The sequence below is a fragment of the Anopheles darlingi genome, chromosome X (assembly GCF_943734745.1).
Source record: "Anopheles darlingi chromosome X, idAnoDarlMG_H_01, whole genome shotgun sequence".
Lineage (NCBI taxonomy): Eukaryota > Metazoa > Arthropoda > Insecta > Diptera > Culicidae > Anopheles > Anopheles darlingi.
Genome location: NC_064873.1, coordinates 9,562,918 through 9,577,917, shown reverse-complemented (window position 1 = coordinate 9,577,917; position 15,000 = coordinate 9,562,918). Strand labels below are relative to the sequence as shown.

Sequence of the window (15,000 nt, the reverse complement as noted above, 5' to 3'; positions counted from 1 at the left end):
GTTGTGCTCGAGGTAGATCACCTTCAAGCTGGACGAGTTCGCGAAGCAATCCTCCGTCAGCTCGAGCACGTTGTTCTCGTTGACGAAGATTTCGCGCAGCAGGGGCAGGTTGGCGAACAGGCCGCTTACGTAGTGGATGTGATTGCGGCTCAGATCGACCGTATGGAGACGCCGGTTGGCCGCGAACAGATCCGGGTGCAGCTCGGTAAGCCGATTTTGGCTGAGGTCGAGCGATTGGAGCTCCTTCAGCGAGACGAGCGCATCCCGGTGCACCGACTCGATGTCGTTGCCGTAGAGCGAGAGCGTCCGGAGGGCGGGAAAGGCGCCGAAAAAGTCCGCATACAGCTCGACCAGCGCATTCTGGCTGAGATCGAGAAAGGTGAGCGCCCCGAACCGCGTATAGCTATCGTCCAGCTCGAGCGCACTGATCTCGTTCGAGGCGAGCCGGACCAGCCGGAGGTTCTCCAGGCGGCGCAGTGCGAGGGTCGGAAACAGGCGTAACCGATTCTCGGACAGGTCGAGCTCGGTCAGTGTATCCTCGAGCCCGGCGAACCCATTCAGTGGGACGCGCCCGATCTGGTTGCCTTTTAGGTTGATCTTGACCAGGTGAAGCCCGTAGAACGCGTACTCGTTGATCGATTTGATCTCGTTCGACTCAAAGTCCAGCACCATCAGCTTCTTCAGGTCGGAGATCGACTTGGTCGGTACCTGACAAAGAGAGAGAGAGAGAGAGAGAGAGAGAGAGAGAGAGAGAGAGAGAGAGAGGGAGAGAGAGAGAACGGAGTGTTGAGTCTGACCCTTCGCCGAGGGGGGGTCTGAAGTCCTGGGTCCATTATGCCGCCCTTACCTCGTCCAGCTTGCCGTTCGCGATGCGCAGACTCTTGAGGTGAGCGCGCAGCGGCAGCAAACTGTCCTGCCGCAGCTGCTTCAGGCTCGAATGCGAAAACTGTAGGTGGCGAATGGTGACGTTCGCGGTAAAGGACGACGACGACGTGAACGCACCACCACCACCACCACCGCCACCACCACCGAGCGTGGACGGATCCAGCATCACCGGACCGGACTGTGGGTTGCCGACCGTGCTCGTACCACCGAACAGCTCGGCCGACAGCGATTTGACCGTCCGGTCAAAGTCGTACACCGACAGCGACTGGATCGGGGAACCGATGATCTGCAGCGTATGGCGGAGCGCCCCGAACGTGATGCCCGGACACTCGAGAAAGATGCCTGTCAAGGTGTTTGGGGGGAGATCAACTCTTCGAGTATCTTGCTATGGCAACAAGTCTACGCTACGGGACATTATTGTCTGCTTACTGCTTTTCGACACAACAGCAGTCGCAGCAGTCTCCGTGCCAGTGAACTGATGGAATGAACTTTCAAGAGTCGATTGTACAGCTATCTAGATTCCCTACCTGTCTGTCTGTCTGGTCTGATACTGAACGACACTCTGTGAGTCTGTGTGAAACTGAGGATGAGATCCAAATTTTTTTTGTTTCCTTTCCGCCGTATGGGTGATTATTTTTGTTTTTTTGTTAGTATTAGTAACTGGGCTTTAGTTTTCTATTCGGACTCCACTATCAGTTCAGTACATCATTAGCTCACGTGGCACACGGACGCTACTGGAGTGTTTTGTCAGCACCAGCAGTAGTAGGACACATTCGCAATATAGGGTCTAGTCGATATAAAAGCGTACTTACCGTCCTCATACTTGTAGCACGGACAGGCGGAGTTTTCGGCGAAACTCGGACACTCGACATCGTTCATAGCGACCGATAGCTGGTCGTGTTGCTGCTGACCGGCGGCCATCGGTGACGTGACCCGGTGACCCGGACTACCCGCTACGCCGGCTAAGTCGCTCACCGTCGCACTCCGGGTACGACTGGAGGTGCGCAGCTGCTGAAAGGACTGCTGCTGCTGCTGCTGCTGCTGCTGTAGATGCGTTGACAGCTCTTGGCCGGCCACGGCTTCGCAACGGTATAATTGCAGCACGAGTAGCAGCGCCAGCAGCACCTTGACTGGTTTAACACGATGACGACGACTGCGACGACGACGACTGTGACGTTTGGTTTGGGCCACCACCAAGTCCACCTTCTCCATCACTTCACACTCGCGGTACGGCATCGCGTATCGTCTGTTTGCATTCACCTGCACTCAAGGGCCTGCACCGAAAGGTGGTGGTGGTGGTGGTGGTGGTGTGGTGCCAGCGGTGCCGGTGATGGTGCGGAAGGCGAAGGGAATCGAAGATGGCACCGGCACGGGGAGGGGGTTGCGCATTCCGCCGCCTAACTAGCCGCTGCCAACGCCGTTCGTTCGTACGCGTGTGTGTTCGGGACACTGGCTGCTCCTGCTGCTGCTGTTGCTGCTCCTCGCACACCACGAACCGCGAACGCACACTGTGCACTGTGGCAGCACCTCATGCTATCGTGCTAGGCCTACCATGACGCGATGTGTGCGTGTGTGTGTGTACCGGGAGACGAAACAATAAAACAGGAAGGAACGCACACACACACACCTCTGCCGGTCACAACCTGTCAAATATCGCTTTTCGAATCGAATGCCAATGTAAACAATTGTGGGGGGCGGGCGATCGCTCCGATCCTGTCTCAAGTACGGCGATCGCGATGCGACCCGCTCTGGTTTCAACCTCTGGTGAGCTGGCGCCGCACGCCTGCCTCTAGTCACCGGCCAACCACAGCCACAAATGAGCAATAGATTGTTTAGCAGCAGGCAGCAGCCAGGCAGCAGCCAGGCAGCAGCAGCACCAGCACCGGTAGCTCACTCGACACTCAGCGTGAGCGCCACCGTGTCAGTGCATTCGCCCTCCTCCCCCTTTCCTCTCCCCCCTTTTGCCTATTTCGTGGACAGTTTTCGCGCATTTGGCAAAAACGAAACGGCGAAAGCGTTCGCCAGTTTCCTCGCCACAACCAACCACCCAGCCTGCCAGCCAACCAGCCAGCCAGCGAGCCAGCCAGTCAGAGTGGCGCTGTTATCAGGCGCTATGGCTGGTGAGTGCTGCTGCTGCTGCTGCTGCTGCTGCTGCTGCTGCTGCTGTGGTTTTGCTGCTGTTGCTGTAAGTACATAGAGAGTGCCCTGCCGTTGCTGCTGTCAAGGGAGGGTTGCACCCTGGTGCATGGCTCGTGGCCCGAGGGAAGGATGTGGAGAGGAAGGGATGGAGAAACCATTCTGAACACATGCTGCTGCTGCTGCTGCTGCTGCTGCTTCAGCGAAGATCTCGGAACGGGTGCGGCCCGGTTCTTCCCTTTCCCTTGCTCCCTTTCCCTACACTCCTCCCTTTCACCCTCTCCACTTTCACCGAGGACGAGCTCATCTCAACCCACCCCTTGCTCCCCTGATCCACACGCCTGACTGATGTGTGTGTGTGCGGTCTTGCGAGCGCTCGTGAGGGTGGTGAGGGGCGAAACTCATTAAAAGGATTTTTTGGTTTGCTTAGCAGCAGCAGCAGCAGCAGCAGCAGCAACACGGTAACTCGTGTTTTTCCCGTGGCATAAAGGGATGGGGAGGAAGGTAGAGTTAAGGGGGAGAGTTTTCCAAGGTGGGCTGTTAGCTTTTTGGCTCCAGGAGCAGCAGCAGCAAAACCAAGCATGAACCCATGAAGTCTCGTTCCGGAGATGCGGATGAGGATGAGAAGGACTCCTCCCGTCTTCCAGTCTAGTGTAGTGCTACCTTTTGGATGGGGAGAACATCATCTCCCCCCCCCCCTCCCCCTCTCTCTTCAACCCCCACGTCACGTTGAAGTAGTTCAAATTTGTTTGTCTTACGTACGTAACGAGAACAGATGTACGACGGGGCGCGGTGGCGGTCAAGTGGCAAAGGCAAAGTACTGGACTCCTCCTCCTCCTCCTCCTTCTCGCACGCACCCATCGCTCCACTTGGGCCCCGGTGGTACTCGTGGGTCGAGCCGACAACCCCAAAAAAAATTACGATTAATAGCAGGCGAGACCGCCGCCAGCGAGCCTTGGCCTTTGCTTGGCCACATGGTCCGGTTATGGATGGGATGGGATGGGATAGACCACGACCATCACCACCACCACCACCACCACCACCACACGAGGAAGATTATCCCACCCAAAAACCCGTCTCGCGAGAAGCGCGCCTACCGCCCTAAGCCGCGGCTAAGGCGCTCCAGCCGCTAATACCAGCCGGATTAGGACCTCCTTCTCCTCCGACGACGACGACGACGACGACGACGACGACGCTCCTCTTCAACCCACCAGACGAGGGTGAGGGAGGTTGCCTCGCGATACGCGTCACCATCATCAGGTTGCTGCTGCTGCTGTTGCTGTTGCTACGTTCACGTCTCGCGGCACACTCGGTGCTGTGTGTGTGTGTGTGTGTAGGGCCCCTGCTGGTGGTTGAGGACCACCAATGGTGGTCAAACCAACGGCTAGCAGCAGCAGCAACAGCAGCAGCAGCAGTGGCTGCATCGCCAGATTCTGTGGATCAATAAACGCTCTCAACCTGCTCGGCTCACTCTGTGCGTGTGCGTGTGTGTGTGTGTGTGGTGGCTAGGTTGTCAGTCGCCAGTTGGATACACAGGACGGCATACGCATGCACACACGCACACACACGCACACACACACGCCCCATGACCTGGGTTTCTGGCACCCGATCACTTACATCCCTTTGTGTCCTCGCACTGTGCTCTCGCTTTCTCTCTCTCTCTCTCTCTCTCTCTCTCTCTCTCTCTCTCTCTTCCTCTCTCTTCCTCTCTCTTCTTACCTCACCGACCGACCGACCGACCGACCGGCTGGGTTGGGCACTCGCACACACGCACACCGCACACCCGGCACTTCCACTCCTCCTCCTCCTAACGGGAGGGGGGATTCACTTACTTATTCATGCACTGGCGCGCGATTAAGGATTGGCACGGCACGCAAAGCGCGCAAGCAGCGCGATGTGGAGATGCGCTCCAAATCACGTAAACACACACACACGCACGCACACACACACGCACACACCGCGATACTGACGCACGCTCGGTCTCGCTTTTGGACCTTTTGGGCCCTCTTGTTGACGTTTGCAGTGTCGTCAACGACACTTGCTGTGCGTTGCCGTTTGTTGTTGTTCTCGTCGTTGTTCTCGTCGTTGTTGTTGTTGTTGTTCTCGTTGTTGTTGTTGTTGTTTTTGTTGTTGATATTGTTGATCTGTTCGGTTGTTGCTGCTGCTGCTGCTGCTGACGTCGACGCTGGCCAACAACCTTCTCGCACGAACGGGATTGCTTGAATGGTGGTGGTCGCGTTGATGGACGACTAACTGCTCACGAACTGCTGCTGCTGCTGCTGGCAACCACCAGGAGCACCCCATAAAACCCAACGTATCTCACTGGTAGGCAGCCAGACCAGACCAGACCAGACCAAGCCACGTCAGGCCAGGCCGTTTGCCAATGCGTCTCGTTGATTTGATTTTAATGAACCGCACCCCCCACCCCCTCGAGAGTGCCGAGCACAAAAGGTGAAACGCAATTTGCGCGCTGCTGCTGCTGCTGGCGGTGTCCGGGTGGTCCTCCGGGATCGATGTCGACCAGGTCCCGGGTACCGAGCACCGTTCGCGGTACCGACAGGACTCATCCAGCCCTCCCAGCAGCACGGGATTGGACGGTGGAGGCGCGTGGTGCTGCGTGGTACGGACGACAATTACACACTCTGATGCTTCACTGCGCTGTGCGAATGCGAATTGGTCGCCGGGGGTCTCCGGCAATTGTTACGTCCCCTCTTCCCTTCCCCTTTCCCTCTCCTTCTCTCTCTCTCCCTCTCTTTGCGGCCGGCTACGAAGAGCCGGGGAAGAGTCTCGCGGGCACGCCGGCCTCGTCGGTAATGCGCGTTCCCACGGGACCTTGCCGCCGCCCCTTCCCGCCAAAGCAACCCCCTCCCCCACCCTCCGGGTCACCTCCACCCCCCGGGGAGGCCAAATCGTACAATTAATGCCTAATGAGTTGCGCGCCCAAGTGACCTCGGCGTCTCTTTGGGCCTCGGCCCCACCCCCCCGGCGCCGCCACCGTTCTTCCCTCGACCCCTCCCCTTGCCCTTGGTGAAAAACGTGCGCTCACACACAAATACTCGCGCGCGCGGCGGGCAGTTGCTGGCGCGCGCTGGCTGGCTGGCTGGCTCGCCGGAAAGTAGCACAACTTCTCTGCACACCCGACGACGACGAACTAATCGCGACGCGACGCGACGCGACTGAAGGACTGGATCCGGAATCACCTCCGGGACGCACGGCACAGCACCGCACCGCGAATCGCGAGCTCACTCGGTACGCTCGGCTGGCTCGGGCACTCTCCGAAATGTCGAAATGAAAATGAAAATGCGCCGCTACTGCCTACGGGGAAAGGCGGAAGGGCGTCAAGGACGATGACGATGACGAGGACGCCGTGCTGCTCACGCTCATCCTGCAGTGCCAGTGCGCTCGTACTCGGCACTCACTCCGGCACCGAACTCACAGCGCTCACCACGCGCAAACGCAAAAACGCCCTGCGAGTCGCCTGTGCTTATGGAGGTTGCTGCTGCTGCTGCTGTCGTGTCCTTGTGTGTGTAGAGAGAGAGAACGAGAGAGAGAGAGAGAGAGAGAGAGAGAGAGAGAGAGAGAGAGAGAGAGAGAGAGAGAGAGAGAAAGGAGCACAAGGCAGAAGGCGGATCGCGGAGGGGGGGAAAGCATATATTTCATGCTACTTTCATTCCACCTCATGCTCATGAATGCATAACCGGAGCGCTGAAGCCGGAGCGCTGGAGCCGGAGTGCAGAGTGCAGAAGAACGGCCGCTGCTGCTTCTACGCATAGCATATAGGCTACGCTCTGGGTGTTGCCTTCGCAGCAGCAGCACCGGCAGCAGCAGTAGTAGCAGCTTTTCCATCCATTTTTAATGCTGCGCACCCTTCTGATCTCATGCAGGATCATGTTCGATGGCGGGGAAGGAGGGGTTTTGCAGAGAGGGGACTTGGACTTTTCTTTGCCGTGAATTCGAAATAACATTCTGGCAGACGTCCTTCCGTCCCGTTTTGCTTTCATCATCACCACCAGCAGCAGCAGCAGCAGCAGCGGCCACCACGAACATGAATCCCGATGTTCATTTTCGTGGCCTTCTGGTGGCCTTTCACGTCACCTCTAGCTCTCTCTCTCTCTCTCTCTCTCTCTCTCTCTCTCTCTCTCTCTCTCTCTCTCTCTTCTGGGGCACGCGCGCGCGCGCGCACGTCACTCATTAGTCACGCACTAGGCCACTATCTGTTCGCTGTTATCGTTTGCACGACACTCAGCAGCAGTCACGAGCTCACCCCCCCCCCCCCCCCCCCCTCTTCGTACATATATGACCTGAGGGGAGTGTGAGGCTCGCGCCAGGACGGACGTCAGGGCGCTCGCATACGATCACGATCACCATCACTTATCACATCGCCGTCGCCGTCACCGTAGCCGGACCGTAACGACCGTAAATAATAGCCCGTGGCGGGTACGGGACGCTACGTGACGCGCCGTGACGTGCGTTCGTTCGTTCGTTCGTGGCAAACCCGCCGTGGCACCGGAAGCAGCAGCTGGCAGTCCGGGCCAGCAATCCGCTCCCCCCCCCCCCCTCTCCCCGCCATGCCGTTGGTGCCGGTGCGCCAATCGTGCGCCCCACACAACAGACACCATGTGTGTGTGTGTGTCGTGTGTGTGTTGTGCGTACTTGTACCGAGTACTTACTTATTCATGCCACGAGCAGGGTGACGTCCAGAGCACACATACACGTACACACACACGTACACACACACACACAGACAGACAGGCCGCTGGATAGCGTGTATCAATCTTTCAACCAAACAGTTTTCATCCCCCTCTCTACCACCGGAAGACGACGACGCATACGCATCGACGATCGGCCTCATCGGTTACCAGTTTAACCCCCCCCCCCCTCTCCACCTTCCCCCTCCCCCTTCAACAGCTCCCTTCCAATCAATTCGAGATTCATAAGCTGCACATCGGAGTTGCCATCCTCTCTCCTCTCCTCTCCTCTGCCGTTGTTTTCCCTTGTCCCCATCACTAGGGATGCTGCTCATCTCATTGCCGCCGCCTTTTCCGGGGCGCCTCGCATCTAAAGAACACCCCTGAGTAACTCACTCGCATGAGTGTGTGTGTGTGTGAGAGAGAGAGAGAAAGAGCGAAAGAGAAAGAGAGTGAGTGAGGTCGTGTCGTGATCGATTGTGATTGTGGATTGTGCCTCGTGGACGCGCACGAAGATGTAATGAAGCATCGCTGTCCTCCTCACCATCCCCTCTACCCCCCACCCCCTACCCTCCCTTTTTCTTACGCTGCAATCAAAACATGTCTCATCGCGTCTTGTTCCCCGGGCCATCACACACTAACACTGTCAGTTCCGCGTCCTCGTTGCACCCTTCCCCCCCCTCCCCTCCTCCGTTATACTCGTAATGATATTAATTCATTTACCCACGCATGTTGTCCTTTTTGGGGGGGTTTTGGAGCTTCCGAAGGAAGAAATCAAGTGTTGCCCATACCACACCCCAAATCTCTCTTTCTCTCTCTCTCTCTCTCTCTCTCTCTCTCTCTTTCTCTCTCTCTCTCCCCCTCTCTCTCTCTCTCGCTTTTGGAGAGCTCGCGAGTGGTAAAGCGAGAGCGTACGATAGTGTACTTAGCAACAGCAGCACAGCCGGCCTGCAGCCAGGCCAGGATGCTGGGCCGAATGACGACGACGACGACGAGGACGACGAGGACGACGACGATAATGGCCATAACCGGCACACACCGGCACACCGCCAGTCCCGCTTTGCTTCGCTTGTAATGAGCGTAATGAAGGCCAAACGCGTGGCACTCAGCGCGGTTGCTAGCGAGCGAACGAGCGAGCGAGCGATCGCCGAAAACGAACGAACGAACGAACGAACGAACGAAGGTCGCGAATGGCCAGCGAAAGGCGGCGTCGAAGTAAATAGGCATGCGCCGAAGCCATGGAGTACCCATTTACCCCCGGGGGATGAGGAGCGGGGAGGGGGGGTGATTGTACACCGTGGCACCATACCAGCACTCACACCGCCCCCCTCCCCCCTCTCTGCCCCTTCCTACCACTTGCCAAACACTTCGTTGGTACGTTTCTATGCTCAGGAATATTTTTATGTATTTCCATTAAGTGCTACGAACTTGCGGGAGCCTGCGGGGAGGGGAGGGCAGGAAAGCAGGAGCCGGTTGCTGTGCTCTCGCAGCTGGTGTGTCGTCTATTTGTGCAAGCAAGCAAAGTGGTGTTCGCGCGCGCGCGACCGTGTGTGTGTCTGTGTGTGTGTGTGTGTGTGTGTGTGTTACTGGAGATGGAGAGAATATTCAAAAGATTGCTTCACCGACTCTCAGTTCGGTAGGGAATGCTCCTGGGGGATGCACTTGACAATGGTGTTCGCATGCAGGGGTATGATTGCGGTGAGGGGGTGGGGTGAGGGGGGGGATTTATGCCTTCGTACAACGCACTACACTCGGGTTGCAGCAATTTCCCGGGGTCCCAGGTTCCCCCGGGGAGAATGGGTGGCGTGGGTTGGGGTGGAAGTGAGATGGAGGCGCATGGTCTGGCACAATAGAGGCGTTCTACCATTGTGCTTCAGCCTCCTTCTTCTTCTTGTTCTTCTTGTTCTTCTTCTCCTCCTCTTCCTCCTCCTCCTCCCTGGTGACACTTAATACCAACGCCAGCGGTACACTTCCTCCCCAAAGCGCCCCTCACCCCAACCCCCATGCCAGAAGAACAACACTCAATTCGCACTCATACACACGGCACACACACACACACAGAGGAGGGGTGCGCACGTAAAAAAAGCAGTAATTAATTGTTAAAGCTTTGCTTTGACGCTTTCGGAGCAAAAAACGAGAGTGGAAACGGCGGTGCAAGGGGGATGGCGGGGTGAAAGCAGCAACAGAGACGAACGAGTGAACCAGGACGGGGGGTGGGGGAGGCGGGTTCTCGCCCGCTCAAGTGTTCTGTTAAGCAATTGATCCAGGCAGCAAACAGCCTTTCCGGTAGTCTCCAGAAACCTCTAATGCTGCGGGGCGTATGGCGTTGGCTGGGAGCCCCCCCCCCTCCCCCTCCCCCATCCCATCCCATTCCATCCCTTCTCTCTATCTGTCTGTCGCCTCTCCTTCGCCATCCCGTTAATATATTCTAGTGGATATTCACGCACGGACTCGCTTTTAATCCTACGGCCCCCTCCTAAGCCTTGCTCCTTGCCCTCCTCAATCCTATTGGACTAGCCACCACCCACCATCCCCCATCCGGTGTTGGGCTCATCTTACGCTTAATCCACACGTCCACACAGGCGTTGGTGGTGGTGGTGATGGTGTATGGTTGCCGCGTGCAAACGTGAACCGCTTACCGGCGTAGGTCGTAGAGCCGCGCTCTAATCTCGGACGTGCCTGCGCGTGACGGTGCGGTCCACCCAAAAACGCGCTTTGCGAGCGTAGCAAAGTAGCAAAGTGCCACCGCCCTATTCCTACCACCCGGTCCGCTTTCATTCACCTCTTGAGCGCTCGAGCACTCCAGGAACCGGAAACCGGCTACCGGATTTGCGCGCTACCCCGCGAGGCATTCTCGTTGAATGTCTTTTGTTTTTTATTTTTTATTTTTTTGTTCTGTGTTGTGTGTGTGTGTCAAGAGTCCAAGGACCAAAAGAAAGGGGCAAGGGACAGAAAAGAAGAAGAGGAAGAAGAGAAGGTGGGTGTCGATGGGATTAAATTAGCGAAAAACCCGTGGTACTCCCAAACCCACCCGGGAGGTGGCTGACTGGCTGGCTGGCTGGCTGGCAGATGCAATTAATACGCCTGAGCGCTGAGCGGTTCCGATTCCGGGGCGACAAAGCGCGATCCGCCCGATTGGAAATTGGCTTCGCGCGAGCGTTTCGCGAGTGCTTCCGAGGGAAGGGGGGGGGGGGGGAAGGGGTGCTCACCGAGGTGGTGCAGGGGATGGGCCATTGCCTTGTAAATCTTCAACTCATTACTCCGACTGACGTAACGAATTAGCAGCGAGCGAGACGAGGCGAGCGATAAAGCGGTGACGACATAAGGCGCGCCTGGCACCACACCTGGCGCGTTGCGTTCGTTTTCGTTTTTTTCTCATTCTTCTTCTTCTTCTTTTCTGCTCGATGTTAGCAATCGATTAGCAAAAGAGAGATTAGACAGCCCAGAGATCCGCGAGATCTTCGAGCGAATCGACGGTGGCGGTGTGATGATTGTCACCCGTTAACTGCCCAACGTTATTAGCGTCAATCGCGCCAGTGCCACCTCCCGGAAATGAGCCTATTCTAGTACCCCAATCCCTTTCCTCCCAATCCCGTGAGTTGAGTTCGCAGTATGATGGCGCGAACACTGCTGGCACTGCATGCTAGCTGGTGCCGGCGGAAAGATCGAACAGCCGGCCGATATGCGACACGCTAAGCAGATTACGTTACTCAAGATCTAGATTCTTAACAAAACAAAAAAAGGCTCACCGAAAAGCGATTAAAAATAAATCCAATTTGAAGTAGCTGGTTGGTGAAATCGGGCACAACGGACAAATGTAACGGACAAGGATGGCCGCTTCGTGGAAGTTCGAATTTTCGAAGTTCAGTTCCGTACCGCGGTTTCCGCCGCAGCATGCGGGTTTCGAAACCGGTTAGAACGCGCCTTCGTGAAAATGTAACATGCAATTTACAAATCTACACACTTTTTCTTTTTTCACACTTTCTCTTTCTTCGCCATTTTGCTTATTAAGGAACGGAGATGAAGGATAGCAACACTTTTTCATTCTCAATTGGGTAAAAAACCAATACATACACCTCAACCTACTTAAATAATTTAAGGGGTTATCCATTTCAAAATTTGAGAATGAGCCGCAAACAGAAACACATGTGGAAAGCGGACGAGGGGAGGGGAGGAAGCGAGTACATACCTAGTATATCGCTTGTATCTCCCCCGTCCCTTCTAGATAGTTAAAAAGATGATTTAAACATAATAATTGTCCCAAAAACATACACACCTTTTCAGTTAATTATCTCTAAAAAATACATTATAAACGTTAAATAGTGCTATTACGGAAGAGGGGAGGGAGATGACATTACATGTTCACTGTCGAAAGATAATATTTGGGTAGTTTTTCGCACCATAAATTGATTTAATCTCATGTTTAAGGTTCTTGTCCATTCCACCGGTTATTTAACCGCTAAATTTTGAAATGTTTGGCCCCTAAATGTATGTAATCCTTTCCTTTCCATTCTTGAGTTTTACCCTCAATTGATATTATTACGTAGTTTTTCTCTACACAAATCAATTTAAACATGTGCTCAAGCACATGTTTCTGCACACGGCCCAAGTTATTTAGCGTAAAATCTTGAAATATTGTCACGCCTAAAGTTATATTAATTTGTAAGATGCTACAACTGCTGTTCGGTAGATACACTTCGTTTTTTCACAGGGCCAAACGTTAATATAGAAATCAGGAAGGTTTCTCTCTGCCTTCCGGAAGGTGGAAAACGCTTCTAAAATTACAACAAAAACTGTTGAGTAGTAGTTCACCCCTTCCCCCTCTCAATCCCTCTTCAATTCAATTAAACCCGCGAATTCGCGTATCAATGTTTTAAAAAACACTAACCCCAACTGTCACCAGCTTTCGTTCCTTTTTCTAAAAGTCACAAGGACACCTTGCTTTGACAGCAGACCTCTGAGCTGGTCGATAGAGAAAAACAGAAAACTGCTGCCGTGAGCACAGCAGTTCCGCTATTTCCGTTTGGAAGAATGTGGAAAAAACATTAAAACATGGTGTACATCGGTAGAGGTAAGTTGGCGGACAAGGATGGTGGTCTCATTGGTAGCATGGAAATGGAAATAATGGACTGCTTTTCTTCTCCTTCCTTTCCTCTCTTCAGATGGGGTCGTCCGGGCCTCGCAGCCCTGGGGCATCGAACGCATCAAGGGTATCATTAGGGGTTTCTTTAACTTTTTGTTGATGTTGTAAGTAAAGCTGCGTGTAAAATCCGTGCGCCACCGGAACAGACCCTTAATGCTACCGACCTCCTCTCCCACTTGCACTTGCAGTTTCCGCACGATGCTGGACTTCAACCTCGGTGCCGGATCGGGCGCTGGCAACCAGCGAGGCAGCGGTTCTGGGGGTGGTGGCGATGGTCCACCTCGTCCACCCAGGCGCATTGGCCGTACGATGACACTGTCGGATTGCACCGTCCCAGGCGGTGGATGAGCTCGGTAATGTGTCGATGGTTGAAGTAGCAATTCACCGTCGGCACAGCTGACTCCTCAGCACTGCGTCGGTATCTGAAAGCGGCGGGTTCCCGGTCCCTTTCGTATGACGGGCAAGTCTTAAACCTCAGCTACCAAACAAGGCGGATTTGCCTCGAAGAGGATATCGCGCGGTGCGCACATCTTTTAGCTTTCCTTTTCCATTCTTGAGTTTAGTTTAGTTTTCTTTTTTGGGTAAAACGCAATCGCAGCCTTACTTTTCTAATTGCGCATTTGGCGTTGATGGTAATGGATTAATCGGAACAGTGTTTATATATATAACTGTCTACTGAAAAGAAGAAATAGCGAACTCTGTAATGCAATATTTTGTTCAAGAAATTATATTAACAAACATGTTGGTTAACCAGTAACTCTGTTTTGTGTTCTTTATTATCACTGAGGCTATTGAAAAGAATGCTCAAAACTTCGTACTTTTTACCGATTTTCGATTCTATTGCTTCTAGATAGTTCCATCCGAGGTGAGTGTTTTAAGAGGAAACTTAAAGGGAAAACCCCCACTACAACAGACGGCCAGTGATACACGGACAGAAAGAGGGAGAATATGTCACTTCGTGTAAAACAAGGCCAAGCTGATATTGGTTTATTTGGTGTCGTTTCGTCTTGCTTTTAAACCAAACACACGATTCACCCCAGCCGGGATGTTTCTGTTTCTGCTTACTACATTTGAAAGACTAGAACGATAGTTATTTTCTGAGATTTCGCCTATCGGTTTACGTTTTGTTTGCTTTGCTCGTTTGAATAATTCATGATGCCGTGATAGTACTACTGAGCACACATGCCGTTCACGCATTATACCATTGAGTTTATACACTAATTTGTATTTTTCTCCGATTTTTTTCCCCACTATTCAGTTCGCTCACAACGACGGTACTGGCACGTTGCAAAGACCTTGTGCTGTGAGCTATGTAGGCTGTCCCCAATGTATAGATACTGACCAAATCTCATGCCGTCTGCACAGGCTCTTAGGATTATCTACTTGTAAATAGACAACGTTATCCATTTTACATACTAAAGACTATTTATTCATATGTTTCGGTAAAATAAGTGCTGCAAGGGTAATAGTCGCACAAACCGGCTGCAGCATGTTCACAGATGGCCCCTCTATTACCAGCATAGATCAGAACGTGAATTCGCAAGCTTTTACGTGTTGCATGAAACGGATTTTTTGGAATATATTCGCCAGTGACTCTTACTCATCGCGTTCATTTTCTTAACAGTAGATGAACACCGCGAATTGGCCAGAATGTTATTCCGATAATTAGCTGCACGGGATTCCACCATTACCCCGAGCCAAGCTGGTGCTGGTTTATTGTAAGTTCAAAAGGAGAAAACAGATGAGGCTATTCAAGGAATAATAGCGTAAATTTGTATTAATTGTAAATTTGTATTAAACTGTATTAATTGATTCGGATAAATTGCTAAACTGATGTGTGTTACTCCGCTCGATTCGCTACATCGTACAAAACTTAAGAACAAGCTATTTTGCCATTGGTGAAAAAATAGATAAGCTAGTATAAGTGCTAACATTAATGCAGTGGACTGTAGATCACTAATAAATTCAGCAAAGTAGTAAACCATCAACTGTGAGCATCAGTCACCATGTTGCCGGTAGGCCTATCAGCCGGTAACCAACTATCAATGTTGCTGAACAATTTTTAATAACTTCATACGATATCCAGTACATGCTGGATTATGAACAGTTAGCTGATTAGTATAAATGCCTATCCATCATTAACAATAT

The 15,000-nt window shown here is 53.3% G+C and overlaps 3 protein-coding genes across 6 annotated transcripts in view; 1 reads left to right on the top strand and 2 right to left on the bottom strand.

Annotated features, from left to right (window-relative positions):
- The window catches only part of LOC125953853 (uncharacterized), a 10,782-nt gene extending 4,626 nt beyond the window's left edge, over positions 1 to 6,156 (bottom strand). The window contains exons 1-4 of the mRNA XM_049683656.1: positions 6,068 to 6,156; positions 1,698 to 2,541; positions 848 to 1,227; positions 1 to 708 (exon numbers count right to left, since the gene is read on the bottom strand). The exon at positions 1 to 708 is cut by the window's left edge and continues 2,365 nt beyond it. Coding sequence (XP_049539613.1) covers positions 1 to 708; positions 848 to 1,227; positions 1,698 to 2,121 — 1,512 coding nt within the window. The 5' untranslated portion in view covers positions 2,122 to 2,541; positions 6,068 to 6,156. The remainder of the gene's footprint in view (positions 709 to 847; positions 1,228 to 1,697; positions 2,542 to 6,067) is intronic.
- Positions 6,157 to 12,639: 6,483 nt separating this feature from the next.
- On the top strand, positions 12,640 to 13,609 carry LOC125954674 (glycine-rich selenoprotein-like). Its single transcript, XM_049685159.1, has 3 exons — positions 12,640 to 12,780; positions 12,872 to 12,956; positions 13,041 to 13,609. Exons 1-3 carry the CDS (start codon positions 12,762 to 12,764, stop codon positions 13,198 to 13,200), a joined length of 264 nt encoding a protein of 87 aa, XP_049541116.1. The 5' UTR covers positions 12,640 to 12,761; the 3' UTR covers positions 13,201 to 13,609.
- Positions 13,610 to 13,683: 74 nt separating this feature from the next.
- The window catches only part of LOC125954649 (probable E3 ubiquitin-protein ligase makorin-1), a 7,853-nt gene continuing 6,536 nt past the window's right edge, over positions 13,684 to 15,000 (bottom strand). For all 4 annotated transcript variants that reach the window (XM_049685130.1, XM_049685120.1, XM_049685147.1 and 1 more), the window contains exon 5: positions 13,684 to 15,000. This exon is cut by the window's right edge and continues 3,299 nt beyond it. The gene's annotated coding sequence lies outside the window, so the exon portion shown is untranslated.